At 48.2% G+C, this 23,047-nt stretch overlaps 1 protein-coding gene across 2 annotated transcripts; it reads left to right on the top strand.

The window, feature by feature from the left end:
* Nucleotides 1-2,508: 2,508 nt before the first annotated feature.
* On the top strand, nucleotides 2,509-21,270 carry LOC149329055 (uncharacterized). 2 transcript variants are annotated; one of them, XM_089562061.1, is made up of 5 exons: nucleotides 2,509-2,609; nucleotides 4,330-4,375; nucleotides 5,820-6,001; nucleotides 17,097-17,307; nucleotides 20,970-21,270. In XM_089562061.1, exons 2-5 carry the CDS (start codon nucleotides 4,339-4,341, stop codon nucleotides 21,182-21,184), a joined length of 645 nt encoding a protein of 214 aa, XP_089418187.1. In that variant the 5' UTR covers nucleotides 2,509-2,609; nucleotides 4,330-4,338; the 3' UTR covers nucleotides 21,185-21,270. The 2 variants fall into 2 exon arrangements, with proteins under 2 accessions (XP_089418187.1, XP_089418186.1); XM_089562060.1 differs by having other exon boundaries at nucleotides 5,817-6,001.
* Nucleotides 21,271-23,047: the final 1,777 nt, after the last annotated feature.

Here is a 23,047-nt window from a genome sequence, read left to right as displayed (position 1 = left end):
AGAGAGATGTGGGTCTCACACGCCCCACTGGTGGCTTCGGTTGAAACAGCCACCTGCCAGTGAAGTGACGCACTGCTTAACTGCTGCACCACTGCGCAGGTAGTGATATAATGGCTCTCACTGACCTATGAGCATCAAGTAGAGAACAACTAATTCCGAATATTTGGGCGTTCACTCATTAACTCTGCAGTGTCATACCCTTAAGGCGGAGCTTGAGTGTTTAGAAAAATTTTATTTACATATGTACACATGCCAAGGTTACCAGATACATTGACATTTAGAAGAACACATCACAGTAAGCATGTAAGGCGAGCCAATTAAAGAGGTAGCATAAACATCTATAACTAACAGGAATTGCTCGTGGGCGATGTAAAACAGGATAGCATACCTATTGAGTCAAGGGTGAAAAGGCAATAATTTGACATTGAAACACTGAAAAGGAGACCTTAGCGCCAGTTTGTTCTAAAAACCAGGACAAGACGACCCTTATTTACAGAAATGAATGGGCATGACCATTGCCGGAGAAACTCTTCCTCACCCAAGAAAAAGAGTCCCTCGGACAAAAATCTGATCAGTGTTCCCTCCAATTTTAATGAGAGCAATACGAGTAAGGAGGTACGTGTTTTGGTTGGTTGGTTGCGACTGAGAGAAGGAGGAAAAGGAAAGTGCACGGGCCTGCCGACTGGCTCGAGCCGAGTCACCACCGCTGCCACGTGCAGATAGAGGAGAGTTGAAAGATATGAGGGAAGATAAAAAAAGAGATAAAAAGACCCGATAAGCGGCCGAAGCCACGCTCGAGGTGTTTTCGCTGCAAAAAAAAAAATGTCGACAGGATTATTAGTCAACATAATAGAGACAAAAATGTCGAAAAAACTTCGAAATAGCTCGGACGTCGATATAGTAAGTCGACGGGATAACAGCCATGGACGGCAAAATAGAGCGAAAATAGGCAAAGGAGTGAAAATAAACTTTTAAATGAACAGAATTGTATTTCATGAGTGATAATTAATCAAACAAAAAGTTTCATTGACATCGATTAATTAGTTAATTAATTTTTAGCAAAAACCATTGAACGTTTGAATAAGCTGGACAGCGATTGAAGTGCGGAGAAAGCAACCACGGAAAAAGATTTCAAAAACCAAAATGGTTGATTGAGATAAAAAAGGTATGATCAGAGCAAATAAATCGATCTTTATTTAAAGCGTCGGATAATTAGGAAAATTCAGTACTTAAATTAGCGAACAAAAGAAAATGATGGCAAAGAGAGGAAAAGAGAGGCGACGAGTGCCGAGGAATCGTCAGTGCTTCTGCATGCTCCCGATGCGGGTCACCGCAGCGCTAATTTTTTGCGTTGGTATGATTTGAAAATTTACTTTATTAAGGCGAAAGCCTTTTGTCGTCCGTTAACAAAGCATGTTACACGCGTTTAACTCGGGAACTAAAAAAGATAGAAGAAAACCACTGGTTGCTTCAGATAGACGCGGAAAAAAATGAACCTAGAAGCCAAGTTTGGTGACCCTTGGTTAATGAGTTAATTAATTATGGGCAAAAATGCCTAAATTGCGTCAAAATAGCGTGGACGTCGATATAGCCACGAGGACGGGGTGACGTCACATCCACCGGAAGTCGTCACGGCACAGTGAAAATTGTCACAGAACGGTCGGAAAAACATCGGATTTGTGTCAAATTAGGTGGGGAAATGTGTAATTAGGCGTAATTTACATTTAAGATCCCCAAACAATGTATTTCGGTATCGACATAACTACGGCTACGTTGTGACGTCGCATCCACCGGAAGTCGTCACGGCATAGTGTCCTCGGTTTCCACCTATCAACACTTTAGTTGCCAAATTGCCCACGTAATTTTTTACAAAGGATACGAATGTGGACACAAAAACAAATGTTTTAGATGGTCTCTGAAAGCACATTTGATTTCCTACAATTTACGGTTTAGCAAACCAGCGCTTGCAATATCACCCTTCAATTAATGAAGAGTATGGGTGAAAATCATAACTGCCAGATATGCTACCGCTTAGTAGCCTTCTAGGTCGTCCGTCACCCAGATTATTTACTTACCCTCATGTATTGCTTGCTGTTTGCTGGGAAGCAATGAAAATCTGGCACAAAAGCTCTGGAAACTTCCGCGAACAATGCACAATCTTAGACAAAGGAGACACCGATAAAACAAACGATAGTACGTCGTCACCAGTTCCTCATTTCTTCTGATCATTTCGATAGAAAAATGAGGCCATCGGAAGTGGCAGAACAAAGAAAACGACTCGATTGTGCTTTAAAGCATGCCCCTTTGTTATAATTGAGTTGCAGCCGCAGAACAACCTATTGATGTAGCACGGAGCAATCTGCAGTGAAGATATCGAGCAGGAACAGATTCTTCACGTAGTGTGAATAAATTTCTCGCAATATGCCATTGCTGAGTGGCAGAGATAAACATGGGCGCGTACGGTAAGTAAACAAAAATCAGTCAGTGAGTCGCCTCTTCGCAACACGTGGTAGGCGTTTCCCTATATCTCTGGGCAGCAATATAAGCGACTTCTTCGCAACCTCTTCCATCCAGTAAGCGCCGACTGAACAAACGACCTGGAATCTCCGGTAAGACGGCATCGAAGTTTTCGCCCCCATTGTCATTCGCAGACGCCTATGAAACTTAGTAACCCTTTACTTAAAGATAACTAATTGATGAAGGAAATGTCTATACAATGTGCTGCTGAACTGACTCATCTAAAAGTAATTGTCAGAATTTTCTCAACGCTGCTGAAATTCGAAAAACCGGAATGTCCAGAATTCGCGACCGTGGAAATTCGGCCTACTTCATACAACTAGCGCCAGTTCTGTGGAAGGCAAGCTCCGAGGCTCTTATTCGCAACAAATGTCCGACAAATACTTATATGAAGACAACGATTTCCGGTCTGTTTTTGCTGGTGGGTCAGTACAGTAAACTATTCCGTGTGTTTGTCCACATCGGCTGAACGTCGTAAAAGCAGCGCCATTTCTCAACGAGCTAGTCATTTTAGTCACTAGAGGGTGGCGCAACATTTTTTGGGACTAAACGTTGAAGTTTATTCGCTTGTCTTGCCTGCTAGGTTGCGGCAGCGTCTTTTGTAAACATCCGTTGATGGTTATACACGATGGGGACGATGACACAAAATTACAAATCGCCCGTCTTTTCCTGGACGTATAGCTGAATTTGAGCACGAACGCACATACTCGAAGACAATCCCAACTTACGAGCAAGTGCTGTCCTGCCTGAAAAATGCTGGCCCACCTTTGTTGGCCTGAACAGTTAAGGACAGGATTTTTAACAGACGCCTTCCTCATTACCATATGTTATATGATGCCATATTTATTGCGTCGGTTGTCACGATAGAAGAAAAAAACGAAGATATTCGAGTATTTGGAGTACTGCGTATGCTATACATTTCGATACCATAAGTGAACAGGATTTGGACCGATATTTCGCTTTTCTAAACACACTAAATTCTTACACCATTTTGCCTTAAACTTCATTGACATGTTGGGAAGGTTTTCGAGGCAGGCTCCGAGGATTGGAGGCAAGTGGTATTAAAGCTTACAACAATCAGCAGGTCATTCTTTTTAATGCAACCCGTTTTTACTCACTCTTCCTCGGCTTTGTACAGCCTTTGTCAAAAGTTTAGAGCCCAGGGGGTTTGCTTCTAAGCACTTTTGTGGCGCTCCTGTAGCACTAATGGAAGTCCTACGCATCTGAGGTAGCAGGACCAAAAATCTTCTTACCTTCAGGAGATTTGGGACGCTGAGGACTCATTACGAGCAAAGCAATGTGTCCCAGAAGCAAACCCCCTGGGCTCTAAACTTTTGACAAAGGCTGTACATATGGCAGTATTGCCTTACAGCGAAATATGAACTGCAATTGAAAAAACTATCCTAAAGACGCTTTTATTAGCTGCTGAAACTTGCTGATGGGACACTGGAGCAGTCGTCTTCAAGAAAGAGATGACTACGCAGGCACAAACAGTAATCATTAAAGACTGCCTCCTCTCTTCACCGACTCCTATGGTTGCGATTGGTGCAAGACACGGGGTCTGAGGTTGCATGTCTCATACCACGAGGCAAATCATGCTGAACCGACGTCACTGTATACAACGCTCACATCTTCGTGACCGCTACTGCCAGGCTTCCACAAACTATTCAGATAACCACATAAAATGCGCTTCTTTTACGCGTTTGTTGTGCCTGCTGTGATGTCTTGAAAGCATGGCGATAGCTTAGCGTCTTACGCAGGGTGCTGCAGGAACAATTTCACTGAGTGAAATCAATGTTCTGTTGATTTCAGACTGCCGTTATGTTTGGGCGTGTGGCAGTACTCCTTCTGCTTGCAGGTAAGCTTTGGTATTTTCGTTCATTCCTTTATGAATGCGAGCAGACTTACCGATCCTAAAGACATCTAGCAGGCTTTTTTTACTTTGGCCCAACACCACTCTGATAACCCTGTACACTTCCGGCTTTGTTCGCAAAATAATAAACACTCCTACTCCTAGATTACAAGATATACGCCTTGTGTTAACAGCGCTTACGCTCCGGTGGTATCACGCATGGACAGATTTTTACTATTTTAGTACATCGTACCCTTTATAGCGACAATCGGCAAGATAACCGATCGTCCTTAGGATTATTGCACTGGACACCAAAAGAAGGCATGCGTAGCAGGGGCGGCAGAACGTCAGGCGAGCGGATGAGATAAGAAGGTTTTCAAGGATAAGGTAGTGGACATAGTCAGGCCCCTCTATGATGATGATGATCGTAAGAGACTGAAATTTCTGGGTAGTTTTAATTTTAATTATTGAAACTCACTCGCAGAGTAGCGTATAGGCTGACCATTCTCGTGGCGTGTTGAATCCAGTAGAGTGTTCCCGGCCTTGCTACTGGAAGCGGGATGGCAGCCCAAACGACCCCAAGAGTCTCAAGGACTGCGAAGAGTAGCTGGCACCAGCATGAACAACAATAATTATATTCATGCACAAAAAATGGAGGGGACACTTCACCTCCGCTTTAAGCGTGTGACGCAGTAGAGTAATTGCTAAATTCCCATATATGCGAAAGTTCCGTCTCTGCTTTATATACATAGATCCCTTGCAGTCTTTTACTCATCCTGGCGCAGTGGTGCAGCGGTTACGCGATGCGCCTGTGCCCTGCGATGGCAGCTGTTCCCAGCTGTGAGCCTTGTGCGTCCAAGATTGCTCTTCCCGAACGACCAATCATCAAATTGGCTGCCACCTATCACGATGGGCTGTTTGCTCACTATCCTCCGGGCAGGTTCTGATGACGCCGCAAGGTCGCAAGACCTAGGTTGCTCGCCTGCCTCCTGGGTTGCTCTCTACGGACAACCTGCAGAGCCATGCCCGTCATTTTTCACTCACAACGCTGACGCTAACCTTGACAGCGGATTTTCTGGAGAACGAGGTCTTTAACGCTGTCTCATTAACATGAAGAAAAAAAAGGCGAACGTGTGGTGTTTAAAGATATTCACACGTGCGAGGCAGACAGATCAAAAGGGGCTCTAGCATCAGAAATTGACAATGCCAGAAAACACCACCCGCGTGGAAGTTCGGAGCAATTGCTGTAGCCAGGTGTGCTCTCACGTATTCGTGTGTACTATACATATGAACACGGGGAGCAGATTTGGATACTTTCTTCTCTCGCTTATTCATTTATTTGAATGTTCCAGAGGGAATTTTACAGTTCTTATCTACGTGCGCATCATTACCTTTTCCACCATGCAATGGAATGTCTTCACATTATCCCTTCCTTTCACACTTGCAGCAGTTGTCGCCTGGGCAAGCCAATGGCGTGCAAACTTCGTCGTCGACCGGTTATTGCCAACCGTCGGTTTGAGGCAGATTTCGCTCCACGACATCTCCTTCGACGTGGACCACACAGACGGAACTTTCTCAGGTTTCGCTGAGTTCCACCTCGTAAAAGGAACCTTGGGCAACTTGCATCAAAGGGTGAGTAACCCCTAAACCTGTAGATAGTTTTAGCAGTTCTCCGACCAGCTGGGTTGGGACCAGTAAATATAGCTATTCTTTTAGCTCTTATCAGTGAACTCTTCCAAACACCGTCCGAGCACCATAGTGAACCGGAGACCGAATATGAACCCGAACTTATCCGAGAGTTTCCGAGCTTTTCTATCTGAATGGTAGTCAGCACGAACAAGAAATGTCACTAAGTAGCCCGCAGCATAATTGGCACCAACTGAGCTGCAAACAGAGAACTTTCATTTTCGGCCACCTCAAACACCTCCACCATAACCACGGCCTTTCACCCTGCGTGCTCTAAACGGCAGGCTATCGTCTTACATGTTTTAAATCTTTGGCTTCGTAATTTTTCATCCTCTCGTTCTTCGATTTGCAAATGCTCGCACCGGTTGCGGTTAAACCGTAACCATGCAATAAAAAGAGAGAAACGCTAAACAGTGTCACAGATGGTAGCTTTATGCAGTACCCCAAAAAGGTGTGAAGGCAGCGAAGGTAGCTGGAATCGTTACAGTGAAGAACAGGCGAACACAGTGAAGTACAGGCGAACGCGGTCCTGCTGGGAAACTCTCCAGGCACACTGTAGCCCGGCGCGGTGGCTCAGTGGTTAAGGCACTCGGCTACTGATCCGGAGTACCCGAGTTCGAACCCGACCGCGGCGGCAGTGTTTTGATGAACGAGAAACGCAAAAGGCGCCCGAGTACTGTGCGATCTCAGTACACGCTAAAGATTCCCAGGTGGTCGAAATGATTCCGGAGACCTCCACTACGGCACATTTTCCTTTCTGTCTTCTATCAGTCCCTCCTTTAGCCCTTCCCTTACGGCACGGTTCGGTTCTCCACCAAGTTATGTGGGACAGATACTGCGCCATTTCCTTTCCAAAAAACAAAATTTTCATTCATTTTCATTTACGCTGAACCCTCTTCCCATTACGAAGAAGAGAAAAGCGCGACTCACGGCCACGAGAGAAGAAGACTTCTCCAAGGAAGCGACAGACAATATTACGTGGCAAAGCCTTCTCAAGTTAGTGCTTCAAAATTAACTACACGACGCTCCGTGGTATAGAGCCAGCCCAAATAGCGTCTTATGGCAAGTGGTTGAAATAAAAGGAACAGCAGTATGCGGCGGCATGTAACGCACCAAAAGAGGTGAATGGTACTCATCACATTTTCCTCTTAAGGAAATTATTCGACACATGATGGAGGCTTCTTAAGCCGCCATGACATCTAGGGAGAAGAGAGAGAGAGAAACAACTTTATTGCCATAAATTGGCGGGATTTAGGGCAGGTGGGCTTGGTGTGGCCCCCAGGTGGGGGCGACTTCCTGGGCCCACGAAATGAGTGCCAGTTGGATGCTCTTGTCTGGCCTTTTGAGGAGTTCGTTCCATCCGTATTCGGAGGGAGCTGGCAGTAAGGTTCGAGGGGGCGGATTTCCCGCGCAACCCCAGAGGATGTGAGCCTGGGTGGCGATTTCTCCCTGGTAACAATTTTGGCAGACGGGGTCGTATTCCCCGTCTGTGATGAGTGAAAGTCTAGAATGGCTAAGGATGGAGTGTGTCTGCAACCTGCGGAGCAAGGTGGCTTGCGCTCGATTCAAGTCGGGGTGTGGAGGCGGGAACTGGCGTCTCATCTCTCTGTAGAGGTTGGTAATTTTGGCAAAGGTCTGGGGAGCCTCGGCAAGAGCGTCTGGGTCCGTGGGGCCGGCCGCCCGGTTGGTTAGTCCTCGGGCTAGTCGGTCGACCCCTTCGTTTCCAGAGTTTCCCGAGTGGGCGGGTACCCAGACCAGGTTGATCTAGGGAGAACATGGGTGTTCCTTCCAGTCGAATACATGGACACATTCAGCCGTTTATGCTGGTCTGCCGCTAAGACTATCTATGAGCCGCTCTTGGATGCGCTACGATATACATGAAATGCAGTTCATGCTTATGAATATGGTAGACGACGAAATAGACTCCAAGTATTTAGGTAGTCCTGAAAAACTTTGGGCCTTAAAGTTGTTTTAGACACTCACTCTTTCATTCCTCGGCTCTATATACTTACGTCGAGGCTACCTTTCTTTTTTGTAGCACCTTTTCTCTGTAAAATGCTTCTAACGCGCCAAAAGTTAGTGAAAGTCCATCACATTAAGCGGAAGATAGTCGGCTCACACGTGTAGACATGTAGTAAGTGCTGGAGGGGCCCACAGAGAGGCGTTGTGGAGGCCAGTGTTGAGGTCGCCCAGGAGGCGACCACGGCCACGTTTATTGAGGCTGCCTGAGAAGAGGTAGCGACAGAGCAGCGGCGGCAGCGTCCGGCCAGGCCGAAGACCAGAGCGTTCTCTTCTGCGCGAGCCGGCGTTCTCCTGCGCGTGCCCACCGCTTCGTCGTCTTCCGCGTGCCGAAGCGGTGGCGCTACAGTTTAATTATTAGGCACACGGTGAAATAAACCATTTGTTTTTGGGTTTGATTTATGAGTCTCAACGCCCCAGAGCAACTCGGGCTATGATGGACGCCGTAGTGAAGGGCTCCGGAAATTTCGACCACATAGGGCTCTTTAGCGTGCACTGAAATCGCACAGTACACGGACCTCTAGAATTTCCCCGCCATCGAAATCCCGCCGCCGTGACCGGGAGCGAACCCGCGTCTTTCGGGTCAGCAGCCGAGCGCCATAACCACTCAGCCACCGCGGCGGCCGTAATTAATTATTAGGGATCAGCAGTACAAATTATTTGTTCGACACGATACCCGTTTTGGAGTTAGGGTAATGTAAAGAAATAGAATGGCTATATCTTGAAGTGTTTTGAATGAAGATATTTGCTTGTTCTATGCTATTAAATAACAATAAGGTATGAAGAATTTACCAGTCACAAACTCTGATTTACTGTCTATCGCGACGGCTCGCTTCACTTTCGGAAGTTATTGAGATCGCGCTAGTCTGAAAGGAAAGAAAATAGTCTGTGAAGAACTGAATAAACAATTCCTGCGGACATGTCGTGAGTACGTAATGTAAGAAAAATAACCAAAAACAATACAATCAGCCTCGTAGTTTTTTTGACGGCAGAAGGCGGTCGTGATCAGTCATTCGCTGCTAGTTGCTAGATATAGCCTTTAATCAGCTGAGAACTGGCCAGCCGGTAAAGGTATTTGGGTCGTGCGCCTAATTATTGTACAAATTCTGCTATCGTAATCTTCCTCTATCTCCTACTACCAAGTAATTTCCTTGACACTTAATTCGTGACCAGAATTTCGCACAGCAGAAAAAATTTAAAGGAAACTCTTAAAGCCCACTTTAAGGCATCGCACGATAGCGTTAAAGAGTTAATGCCCATATATGAGGAATCGGTCGTTCTCGACTTCCTCTCAGTCTTCGCGGATGCTCCAGTGGGCGAGGAGAACTTCTTTTTGGCGCCAAATTGACTTTTAACAACAACAGCAGGGTCGACATCACCAGCTGCGGTCTCTAAGCTACTCAAAGCATTAGAAACCCCAACACATATGCGTATTCTCAATGCAAAATATTACGGGGGTTAGCGCTGCAGCAGGCGCGACAGGCCGCCGCGGGGTCCCGGACTAAGGCCTCCACCTATGTAAAGGGCCATTTTTGGTCTGCAAACTCTCCTTTTGTTTATTAAAAAGTTTTCACCACCACCACCTGTCAGAAGGCACACCAATACCAAGCCACCCCAATCCCTAGCTGCAGCGTCCATGTCATCGTCAACTGCCCAGCGTAAAAACGACGTCCGTCTTCAAGACAGGACAGCCAACACAAGGCATGGTGGTCCGTAACTACGCAGAAGTGCCTCCTATAAAATTAAGTGCAGAATTTCTTCAATTCCGAAAAAAGCGCAAGACACACCCTCTCCGTAATGGAATAGTTACGTTTGGAATGAGAGAGTAGGCGGCTGGCTTAGGCAATCACACGAAAGTGCTCGTGTTGGCGCGGCGCAACGATGGCGCCAATACCATGACCACTGGCGTCTGTGCGATGTTCCGTAGGCGCAGATGGGTTGAAATGGGCCAGCATAGGTTGGTTTATCGGTTTATTGCGGTTTAACGTCCCAAAGCTACTCAGACTAAGAGGGACGCCGTAGTGAAGGGCTCCGGAAATTTCGTTCACCTGGGCTTCTTTAACGTGCACTGACATCGCACAGTACACGGGCCTCTAGAATTTCGCCTCCATCGAAATGCGACCGCCATGGCCCTCATAGGTGGAGCCGTGAGGGCCGCAAGAAGTGCCGTGAAGGAGCGAGCTTGGTCAAGGCCACATCAGAAAGGCGCATCCTTATTCAGGAGGGTGGTAAGGGGACGGGCCGTGTCAACGAAGTTCGGGATAAAAAGCCGGAAATAAGAGCAGAGCTCAAGGAAACTTCGCATATCGCTTGAGGAATGGAGAGCGGGGAGCTAACGAATGGCACGAACTTTGTCAGGGTCGGGCTTTACACCAGAAGCATCAACCAATTGGCTCAGAACCTTAATTTGGCGCTGGCCGAAGCTGCACTTCTTGGAATTCAAGTGGAGACCAGCGCGACGGAAGACAGGAAGGATGGTAGAAAGACGGTGTATGCGGCTTTCGAACGTGGGGGAGAACACGAAAAGGGCATCTAGATAGCACAAGCACATCGTCCATTTGAAGCAACCTCCATTACACGCTCGAAGGTGACAGGAGCGTTGCATAAGCCGAAACGCACGACTATTGAATTAGTACCGTCTCTCGGGGGCGAACAAAGGCAGTCATCTCACGACCCCGTTCGTCAACAGCAATTTGCCAGCAGCCTGAGCGGAGGTAAATTGAAGAAAAATATCTGGCATCATGTAGACAGTCAAAGAGACAGTTGCGTAGGCAAAGTCTCCTAGAACTGGGTTTTTGTCTCATGGTTTGGGACCAGCCGCTGTGATCGTTTTGCGCACGCACGTAGTGCCGCCGGCCGACGCCTTGGAAGGTCGTCGCGGCCTATGTACATACGTGGAGAATGTGATGTGTTGGTTATTGCTGTGGCACACCTGAGTGGTCCAGCCGGGTCCAGAAGCGGACTAGACGCGATTATGTTCGTACCCAACTCTAGATCGGGCTGCCAGAGTTGTTCGAAATCAATGTCACTTTTTAAAGCTCCTTCAGAGCCTGCCGACTAAAATTTGGCGCCAGGCAGTCCCCAGAGCAGATAGGATATTGGAACCGAGCGAGCACGTCTGCTCGAAGCACTTTCCCGAGCATACGATATAAAATCGTACTACGCCGAATTCAATGGCAAGGCTCTTTTAAATGCACCCGAAAAAGTGGTGGTTTTGATGAATGGTGTTCCCAATATTTTTTTCGGATGTCCCAAATATCTGATAAAACAGGCAAGTTCATGAAAGCTTCCTAGAAAACAACAGTCTGCAGCCACGTGTGCTAAGCAGGCAAGCCAGCGGTCTGCCCTCGCCGCTGCAGCACTGCCCTCGGGGACGGCCTGCGAAAAACGAAAAGACGCCGATCTGTCATGGAACCCTCAAAAAGAATTGCCGTCAGGTGGCTGGAGTACATCAGGCGTGTCAGCTGATCAAGGAACATGCTCTTCATCCACTGCAGGCGCCTCCTCACTTAAGTACAACCCCAGTCTTCATTGACATTCGTGGTGCTAAGGTTTGTTCCCCTGTGCACTGCTTCCGGTACTAATATTCTAGGTGGTCAGCATTCTCTGTACACGGCATGGCCGTGGAGCAGTTAATTTCGGTCGGCGGTGTCGTGGCCAGTTTCCACCCACTGTCCATTTTGGTGTCATAAAACATAGTGAGACATGCCGGTAAACTGTATAGCAAAAGGTAGCTGCATAATTTGCCGGACACTGGCCTTTCGTGGCCAACAATATTGAGGTGAACAAGTCGATTTACTATTCCAACTGCAATTATTCTTAATTGACATCGGCCAGTCCCAGTTTAGAAGAGCGAAAGGATTTTATCTCTGCGCCGCGTGCACGCCAGTCTTTCCTTGGGGGAGACAACACCTCAGCGTCGTTGGTGTAGGCGTAAAAGATGACCTTGCGAGGAGCAATGCAAGGGGAATTTCCACTAACCGTTTTCGCGTTTGCGTAGCTAAATGTACGCTGCACTAGCCATTAAAACGTCGTAAATGCACTCTTAAATTCTTTTCAGTCCTTGTGCTCGTTCGTACAGCTGTGGAGGCGTTCCGCAACGCAGTACAAGAGGGCGGGGTCTATTTGTTGCTGCGGAGGCAATATTGTTACGTGACGGCCAGCCGAAGAATGAGGCGCGGTGAGCCATGAGCAAGAGATGATTTAATGGCCGCTGGCCTAGCGCGAGCGCTCCGCCCCGCGCCACTGCCAGCTTCGTCGTCTTCGTCACACTTCCCGCGGCCACCGAGCAGTCGTCCCGATCGGTGAAACAGACGTGCAAAATGGTGATGAGCTTCAGAGGATGGTGAGACGGAAAGGAGAAAGTGGTGAGGTGCTGGCCGCCACGATGAAGGAGATGGCTGAATGATTCCTAGTCTGCGAAGCTTCCGGGCCGCATGTCTCCAGGAGCTGACGGCCGAGGCCCCAGGACGCGCCGAACGGCATAGGCAGGGGAACGGTGTCTTCACGTGTGGGCAGCGTCTCGGGTCGGTGGGGTCTTCAGGTCGGGTCCGTGCGTCAGGTTCAGTTCGTCGTATAGAGTGGTGTGGGCGAGGGACGGGGTGGGGGAAACACGGCGAGATTGGTTCGGGTCTGGACGGCTGGGGAAGATCCGGGCGACGCATGCCAAGAACTCACGGCCGACGACCACGGCTGACGCTTACGCTGGAGCTCCAGGACCAGGATGGGGATGAACTCCGCACCTCACACCAAATGTTACGTGACGGCCAGCCGAAGAATGAGGCGCGATGAACCATGAACAAGAGACGATTTAATGGCCGCTGGCCTAGCGCGAGCGCTCCGTCTCGCGCCCCTGCCAGCTTCGACGTCTTCGTCACAATATTTCTGACGCAAGTGATATTCGGAAATGCCCTTGAGAACCCCAGATGGCCGAGGTTAACCGTGTTCTCTACGCGGTGGTCCTCATATCACAGCGTTGGCGCATTACACTCCTCAAGAGATCTCTGATTGCACGCGTAGGTAGGCACTTTGTCCCAAATGTGGAAGCATGCGCGTTGCGGCCAGCCTTTTATATTTGAGAGTCGGTATAGCTAACTATTCTCTCAGCATTTGTGCTGATAAATGAAAAAAAAAAACTTCGCAGTGAACTTTCGCATTTCGATAACGAGCCCGGAAGGATCGCAGGGCAACGACCTCGATGCTCCTCCACCCATTCTGCAGTCCCAGCAAAGGAGAACACGAAGTCGCCCAAGGTTATTCGGTGTCGACAACAGTTTCAATCCTTTTGCTAGGTGCCTTGCCGCACTTAACAACGCGCATATACACGCCGCGGCACGGAACGATCGCGCGACACCTGCATTGCGGCCGCAGCGGCTCGGCGACTAGACAAGCCCCCATGGTATGACGCCGTCTGTCTGCGTTCGAGAGAAGCGCGAGGAGTAGCTAAAAAGTTCTGGTCGCGCGGCCGGGCGCAAGTGTCAGGACCTAAATATATTTTTATGCCGTGGTGAGAACTCAGCACGGGAACACATCTGGCGTGGTCCGTAGTCGGCACGACGATCATAACTAGAGCCAGAGGTCCGTAGTCGGCACTATGGTCGTAAGTAGAGCGAAGTTAAGATGGTGAAAACCAACGGCTGTGCCAGTGGCGGGAAATGTTGCCGACACGCGAACATGTGAAGCAGTCTGGCCGGTCGTCCGAGGTGCACCGATCCGCAGGATTCCGGTAGCAGTAACGCGGCGATATGGTCGGAGTCGGTAAAGCAGCAGCAATCAGTGGAGCGGTGGTTGACGAACAGAGCGATGCAGAGGGCAGGCCGGAACCAAGGCCCACCTTTGCACTCCTGGTGAGAGACTGCCTGGATCAGCGCAATCGTAGCGCCGATCGGCTGAGGAGCGGAGGCGTCGGGAGTCATAACCTCCAGTTCTCTGCGCACAGTTCGGGTCAAATTGGCGGGATGGGACGGCTTTCGCAGTGTTGGCAAGTCTTCGCAGGAGGATGTCTCCGCCGTGTTCGGAAGGCGATCGAAACGAGGAGCAACATGGTGGTGTTTTGCTTGCTCAAACTGTCGGCATACCTAGAGGATGGAGTTGACCGTTGCGCAATCTTTGCGCAGGACAAGGTTGAAAGCGTCATCAGCGAACCCCTTTAGGATGCGGCCCACCTTGTCGGTCTCTGACATGGCGCTGTTTATTTTACGGCATAGAATGAGGGCGTCCTAGATGTAGCAGAGGTACGACTCTGTAGACGACTGAGCTCGAGAAGCAAGGTCTTTTTTCTGCCCAGCTTGCAAATCAGCCTCGGAGATTTTGTTTACAAGCGTCCCAGGAGCTGAGGTAGTTTGATTCGTTTAAAACCAGACACGCGCCGTGCCCGCCAAGTAGAAAATCACGTTAGCAAGCATGACCATCGCGTCCCAACGGCTGTGCTTACTGACACGCTCATACATGCCGAGCCAGTCTTCAATATCGACGTCATCGGTGCCGCAAAAGGTGCCCGAATTGCGAGGCTGCACCACGACAACGGTCGGTGCTGATGGTGATGCTGCGGTCGGAGGTGTGTCGGGCGGCATAGTGATGGCTTCAAGCTGACGACCGCTGCCGAGGTCCAAGGTGGGGTTCTGGTGTGATACCCAGCACGACCTGCGCCAGATATTACGGGGGTAAGCTCAGCAGCACGCGCGTGAGGCCGCAGTCAGAAGGCACACCTAAAACAGGTTGTTTTGTGGTTGTTGTAGACTTAGTGGCCTGGCACATATCCACGTCGGTGGATAGGCTAGGATACAGTGAGGAGAGCCAAAAGAAGGTAAATTGCTGCCAAGTTGATGGTTTAACATTGATTGCCAACCTAATGGTTTAACTTCGGGTAAGAATTCAGAGTAATTAAAGAGGAAATTAGAAGATGAAAAATTAAAAACGAAATAGAAAAATAAACGGGTGAAAAGATTAAAGAATTAAATACAAGAAAAATTGCTGAGATATTTTTTTAATGCGGAAAGTTGGGATACCATTACCAAGGGAATCTGCCGGTAGCAAATATCTAATTGTGGAGGTATTCCGAAATTTGATGCAATGCAAAGCCTCTGGCGCTAGCACCGAAGGAGAAAAGAAGCAGAACCGACAAAGTGAGTCCCGACCTAGCGGTTGGAATTTCTAAATACGTCCTTTTCTGATGTGCAAAGCTCCGGCAAGAGAGTAGGAAATGCTCCAATGTTTTCACGTCTCCACAAATCATGCAAAGGTTTGAGCGACTGAGCCCGCATTTGCATCAGTAAAGATTTAAGTGCAACATTCTCCACCGCATGAGTGTCATCGCTACCTCACACTGCCGGGATTTACACGCACGAACCTGCCATGGGTACGTGAGATTTTGGTAGTCAACGGTAGAGAGCAAGGAATCGCTGCACACGGTGGTAATATACTGAAAGCGCTGAACGCGAGACAATCCGAAAAGGATGAGAATAGGGACGCAACAGGCCACTGGTGCGTTGAGAGCTGATTTTGCTAAGTCCGCTGCGTTGTTTTGAAAAATACCGCAGTGACTTCGGATCCAAACGAAGCGCACCTCTTACACCCATCCAGGAATAAAAGACTTTAGTGAGCAGCTCAAAAGAGCGTCCCGTGCGGACTCCAGCGCCAACAAAACAGAGAGGCAATCTGAGAGGAATAGGACCTCAAGAAAGATACCTCAAGCACGAACTGCGCCTTTCTCGTCGTCGTCAACTGTCCAGCGTGGTGGTGGTGAAAACATTTATTGAAGGGACAGGAGGTATGTTTGTATCAGCCCGTAAGGGACCGTTCCTTATAAACACTAGATGGAGGTCCCTGGTACGGGACCCCAGTGGCGATGGCCGCCGCCCGGGCGCGCCCGACTAAGGCTTGTTGGGCCTCTAAGTCGTGGCAGCCGAGCAGGGTCGCCTCCCAGTCCTCCCCGGTTGGGTAGAGGATGGGGGGGAATGGCCGGGTTGGAGGGGCAGGCCCACACTATGTGGTAGGTGTCCGAAGACACCGCACTACAGTGCGGACAGCTACCGCAAAAGGAGGGGTCAAAATGTTTTAGTGCTGCCGGGCACAGCGATGTATTGGTTAGAAGGCGGAGAAGGAGCCGCTTATCGCCTTCTTGAGGCCTTTACATGGGCTAAGGCTAAGGCAATGCCTATCCTGTTAGTAGGCTGTAATATCTTTGAACGTGCAGACCGGATTAAAATTGTTTTCCTGATCGGGTGGAGAGGAGAAAACAGCCCGGTGAGAGAGAGCGCGGGCGGCTGCGTCTGCTGCCTCGTTTCCTGCCAATCCCTGATGAGCTAGAGCCCATTAAGGTAACGGTGTGCGGGGTCCGTACGTATGCAATTTTGGTAGATTAGATAGGCTAGGAAGGGAGTACAGCCTTGTTCGACGTTCCGACAGGCCCCTCGCGAGTGGGTGGTTATGTGTTCTGAATCGGAATGTCAAGCCGCGGGAGCAATCGCAACCTCTTCTGCTTGTGTTCCACTGTGGGCTCTGAAAGTGAAGCCGTTAACTGTGTTGCTGTTGTGAACTACCGCGGCCGTGTACCATTCCCCGTGGTGAGTGCCGGAGGCGCCCATGTAATATACACTGTTCTGTTGCCTTAATGTCGGCCTAGGGCTTGCGCTCGTGTCAGGCGCCGACCATTATGGTCTTCGTGTGACATGTTAGCTGGAAGAGGTCGCAGATGGAGGGCGCGTCTCCACAGTTCTGGGATGTGAATCCTGTCTTCCATGATAGTGGTGTGTTGGATATGGAGTCGAGCACGAAGGCGTCAAAATCCTCTTCACCTCTCGACTGTGCACCATGACAATGTGTTTACTATTCTTCTCTACAACTGAATCAAAGGCATTTTTCTTGCGCATAAAAAGAATAGAGGCCGCTGGAGCTCTGAGATCCAGCCAGTGTTTGTGCACGCAGTGTCATATCAAAAGAAGATATTCATAGGAAATAACCATTGCGCATTCTTGGCGTGCGCATTTCCTTATGTGTGTCATTTCTGTGTTTCCTTGCGCAGGTGAGACGAGCGCGCAACTGCTTCTTCGCCGACAAGAGAAAAGAAACAAATCCTCAAGTCTATTTCTGCTGCGAATTTTCACTACGGGGATTGGTCGCCAAGTATGACGTCGAGGTCATCGTCGACAGAAAGTCCAAGTGGGTGGTTGCCGAAGTGCTCGTCGACGGCGGAGAGATTTACACCTGCCTGAAACCGCACCTTAAGGACTCGAGTATGAACATTCGCTTCTGCTTTCTGCTTCTCAATACGCAGTCGCTTCTCACTGCTCCTTTCCTTTTATTGCTATCCTTTCATTTGCTTTTTATGTCATATGCTCCAAAGGTCCCGTGATCTAAGCTAGGTGAAACTCTCACACTTATGGACCCTTTGAAAAACTCTTGAAGTTAGCTTCCCCACACTGGGAAACAACTTTAAAATGGCACTTCGGCATGTTTTTAGGCTGGAAATTAATTGAAGCACTGGAGGTTTCCCTCTGATTTCAGGTAAGAATTGCGTATTGGGTGCCTTGTCGATACCGTTTTGATTCCCAGCGCACAATTGACGTAGGCTGACAGAAAACGCACCACGGCGCTCTATGTTGTGTTTTATGTCACTCTATGTCCCCAGCTTCAACGAAACTCGCACAATGATCATCACACTTCGAACATTCCTAAGTGTTTTATCCATAAACGTGATGCCACCGCTCTTGGAACAACCGACGCGACAGCTGGAAGGAAATAAAAGGAAGTCACTATCAGGCATATACATATTAATGAAGTATGTGTTTGGCGGCTGGATGCGTTACGATCGTAACGACGTCAGCTTATTTTTTGCGTTGCTCACGCTAATCTCGTCATATGGCGCACGCAAGACAGCGGGACAACGTCTGCTCGCGCTCAGGCAGCGAAAAAAAAATTGTTAGGATTTAACGCAGTTAAATCGAGTAGATATGCGAAAGCATGTATTTAGCCTTGTTGGTATATGGTTTTGCTTTCCTGGGTCGTGGGCGTGTCTGGCGATGATTTCAGACGCAGGTTAAGCCCTGAGCGAGGTTAAGCTGATCTGATCTGCTCGCACAGCAAATGGAAGTTGGTGAAGACGAGGATGTCAAATGCCAGCGCGAGAGTGTGTTTCAGTCTAACACGAGGCGGTAATAGCACAGTGCTCTCGTGCAGTGGCAGCGACGCTGATCTGTTCACGCCGCCGCGGGTTCAAAACTTATTCGCAGCTATATTTATTTTATTTCTCCATGTTGGCCAAGGTCACGCTCAAGGTCAAGCTTCAGAGACTTTTCTTGGTTGGGTTTCACGCGTGAAGTAGTGCTAAAAACCCTCTATCTCGTGGTCGAGAATGAAACGCTTTGTAGTACCGTCGCAGCATACTTTAGAGAGTGAATCTCGTTGCAGTGCAAGGTCTGGCCTCCATCAGACCCAGCCATCTGTCCGCAGCGCCATAGGGCGCCATAGTGAACGACGGGTTACGCGGTGCACAGAATGATCGCGGCATGGCTCCGCCCGAGACCGCGCCCGCGCGGTTTGCGCAACACGCGCGGCGCTGATGTTTCACTCCCACGCCCCGAGTATTCAGCGTGAGCCTGTCGGGCTGTAGGCCAGACCGTAGGCTTCTTCCCGTCGAGTGCTGGCTTAGCCTACCACTGGGCTACCTTCACCAATTGACACTAGTTGAGTTTCCCCTTTAAGTGGCGACGAGAGGGAACACTTGATGATGATGAAATCAGGTTTCTTGATGGATTGACGGTCCAGACTCGCAAACAATCACGTTACTCGATGGCAGGAAAAGAAGGCTAACTATTTATTTACACATAAATAAACAAGAAGAAACGAGTAAGGAAAGAACTATTTCCAACATGACTGAATCGTTGATTACACGAAATCAGCCGCCGCTTAACCGAGAGCGCTGAGTTTTAAAGGGCGGAGACAGCAACCAGTAATAAGACAGGCGACACTTCTCACCATTCGATGATTAGAGAAAGGAAAATCAAGTCCGTCAGCTAATCACAGACTGGGGGAAAGGATTCCGGGGAAAGAAGAGGGACTAGGGAAAGGAGAGGTTCCGAGCACGCGTACAAACAGCACTGAACTCGCTGCATTCCGAACCTCTGCCTTCCTCTTCGTTTCCCTTTCCGCGCACGTGCATACAGGACACACATATGTCACGGAAACAATCACTGAAGGTTCCTTATAAAAAAAATGAAAGCTGCCGCTGAGGGTTCCAGCGCCCAGTGGCAACTATAGCTCAACTATGGGCCTCTTCTGAGTATCCGAAGCTTATAGACCCATCAGCGCCACATCGCGTACCGATCGGCCACCGTACACCTGCGTCCTCACAGTAATCCGCAAGGAAGCGAGAAGGTTGTAAAAAAAAACATCCACTGGCCACAAACACGACGACTGCTGTCATTCAAACGCTGCACTGTAGAAAGCTGCGCGCTAGAAAGTATCTGTGGAGGGGAGGAAAGACGAAGACAGAACGAGCGTTCTGGCGACGATGCCGCCAGCAAGAATAGAGCAGCCACCAAGTCTCCGTCGTGCGTCCGCGGTTCCACGAATTCGGTAACCCTTCGACCGGGGAAAGGTGCGCATGTCAAAGTCTCGCTGCGTGCACTGTGCTGGAGGCTGAACGGCGCCTCGGAAAGTTCAGCGAACGTCACAACGCTCTTAAGATATCAGTGCTCCTATGGCAGCGCAGCACATAGGCATCAGGGGGCAGACGGAAAGATTCGCAAAAGTTTGGTTTATTCGGTTTATTTGACGTTTAACGTCCCAAAGAGACTCAGGCTATGAGGTACGCCGTAGTGGACGGCTCCGGAAATTTCTACCACCTGGGGTACTTTAACGTGCGCTGATATTGCAGAGTACAAGGCCTCTTGAATTTCGCCTCCATCGAAATGCGACCGCCGCGGCCAGGATCGAACCCGCGTCTTTCGGGTCAGCAGCAGAGCGCCGTAACCACTGAGCCACCGTTTAGGATCGCCTTCGTGTTCCATCTCCGGCTCGCCTCTGATTTAGCGCCATCTTCCACCTCCACTTTGGCGCCCAGGTCACCTGCGGCGCGCCGACATCGGGAGCTAAAAATATTTCAGGCTTAAAATTACGCGCCTCCTTGCTGATCTGGTGCTGAAAATTACATCCACAGGTCGTTAAAATGGGCTTCAATCAAAATTCTTATCTACGGGATCACATTATGTGAGCAATTTTTTAGTGTAGTCCTTCGTTTTGAGTGGCCGTTGGATATTGTTGCGAGCCATTGAAAAAGAAAACTTTACATGTACAATCATATTTATGAATATTCTTCAGTTTTCCGGATAAAGCCTTGTCTATAAAGTAGTGACAAATTTTTAAACTCGCTGCAAAGTGGGCCGGCACCATCTGCATGAACAGCGATAAGTCATATTTCCAAGTAATGTGTTTGGAAATTGTTATTAGCTTGTGCGTAGGGCTTGAATTTAAGTTTGTTGTTGCTACCCTGAACTGAGTGCACGAAAGAGCATGAAAATGCTCGCAGGGTAATGTTCAGAAAGCCCTTGCTTCATCTTCATCCGTACTGTTATCATTATTATAACATTAAGTCGCACTATGGCTGTATGCTTGTGCTTGGTTCATTGTGAACTCACGCGAACTGAAAATATCTACACTTTTTACCATACTATTCCTTGTGGGTTTCACTGTAAAAGAGAAAGGAAATCAGCCAGCAGAACTCTCATTTCGGCTGCGATTGAGACGTAATTTATTTGAGCAAATTTATTTTTGTTGCCTCCTGCGCCGACTTACTATGTTCGTCCTTTTGCAACCCTATACATGGACCATGTATAAAGAACTGAAAACCCTATCATTTTTTTTTCTGAGCAACACCGTCATTTTTACATCTATGCAGGCACTCAGATTTCCAGATACTATGTGAAATACGTGTCTGCCAGGATGATGCCCCTCGCCGTGTCCATGGACCTACCCGCCGACGTCACCAGAGAGTTCGAGAAAGAAATAACTTCTCGAACAGAGATCGAGGTCGCTCGAGCGCTGAACACAACTTACAAGGACGCATACGCGGCTAAAGCGGCCGGAATTAAGCTTACTGACGTTGTTGACTAAATTCCGGGGTCGCGGCGTAACTTGCAGGTTTTACAAAAACTGCCAACCTGAGTCGTTGCCTAATAAAAGTATTTGCCAAATGCAAACCGTTTCCTTGTTTCCATTTCTTTTTTTTAAACAGTTGGCCGGGTGTTGGCCTGATCGGAATTGACCAGCGAATTTTGCGATTTCATCAAGTGAAAAGTAACCTACATAATCTGTCCGCGGTGGAATCGCTCGGGTTAGTATCTTGCGAAAGCAGTGAAACTGTGGAGCTCCTAAGATTGCCATCAACATTATATGTAGTCACACCAACGCCGAGTTTTCCCAGCATGAATGCCTGGTGATTCAGTTCTTGCCAGTGCAAGTTCATACTAATGCGAGCACTTCTTGAGCAGCTGGTGCCGCTTGCGTATCGTAGTTGGAATAACTGAAGGTCAGTTAAATTACCTTGAAGTATGTAGTAGAGTAGAACCTGAGTTTAATCAACTACTCCAAAAGTACGCAATTTTTTTTTTTAAATTGGAAGAAACGAGGACATATTGGTTGAAATTCTTTACAACGCTGATGCTTAATTTTGGCCCCAAGTTTATGTAGTAACCTATCAAAAGGAACTATATGATGATTAAAACCTTTCCTGTTTACCAAATTGTTAAAGGCAGCCAGAATGTTGACCAAGCGCCAACGTGAAAAAAAGTTTTTGTAGCTATTTGAGGTAGCCTGCTGTCTTCTTTAAGTGTCACGCGATGCCATGTTGGAAGTAAACTGGCAATCAATTCAGCTTTTGTTCTAAATTTTCCCAAAGTTTTCGACTGGTCATTAAAACCCATTCAAAGGGCTTCTCATCAATTCATTCTTTCTTATTCGTTGTATACTGCATATGGCTTTTATGTACATAATCTAGGCCTGGCACAGATTTCTCTTGATGGGGTTCGGATTCAGATCAAACTAAGAAAAAGCAGGAATAACAAAAGAAGGAAACGTCATGTAGCCTGCTTTGATTACATGTATTCTAAGTGCTTAAGTGCAGCAAATTCGATGAATAATATTAGCCTCGCTGGTGTACAGAATTCGTGCGCCTGTCATTGTCTGTTCACATGAACCTTTTATTTCGTCTCGCTAACAAAAGGCTTTGCTGGTTCATTTGTTAATCTCATTTCCCCAAAGTCTCATATCGAGACATTACATGAGGGAGTGGGCGTTACAAAGCAAAAAAAAATTCAATAAAAACAAACATGAAAATTCAACAAGATACTCTTAAATTTTATAGTGAAGAATATACTTACAGTACATGACGCATATGCGCTTCGTAACGCATCCACGGCGGGAAATCTAATGCCCGCTTAGCACGGCAAGCAACAACAACCCGTGTCTTTCCAACAAAGCCGTGGTGTACTTTCCACTCCAGCCGCTAGAGGCTGCCGTATGCTGCTTGGTTCGAACTTTATATTTCAGAATTGGCACGAAGGTACACAAATACATACGAATGTCTTGGTTTACGGATAAATTATGGGTGGTATTTCACACGAGACGTATTTGCCACGCTTCGTGCTTTGTTACCGGGGCCATCGTCATCGTGAAGAAAAGAAAATGAGGCTTTTTTATCCCGAGGATGGAGCAGGCCGTCGCTTACCTGAGGGACCAAGGCGTGAGTGTTACTCCTCATGTTTGTCGTGACCAAGAAAAAAAGGGCGGTGGTTTTTGCGATTCTTGCATCGTTCAAGTCCTTTGGCTAGAGTGGTGTATGCCCACCTCTTGCCAGTTTTTGCTTCTCAACTTTCATTCAAACTAAAAAAGCTGCGGCTCTGTCAAACACGAAGAGAATTAACAGAGTGCTTAGGAGCTGCAAAGTACCCGGAAGGTCGATACGTTATATTTCTCGGT

This window comes from Amblyomma mixtum, chromosome 9, assembly GCF_055824585.1.
Source record: "Amblyomma mixtum isolate Tamu chromosome 9, ASM5582458v1, whole genome shotgun sequence".
Classification (NCBI taxonomy): domain Eukaryota; kingdom Metazoa; phylum Arthropoda; class Arachnida; order Ixodida; family Ixodidae; genus Amblyomma; species Amblyomma mixtum.
Note: the sequence above shows the minus strand (reverse complement) of the source record. Positions and strands in the feature narration are given on the sequence as shown.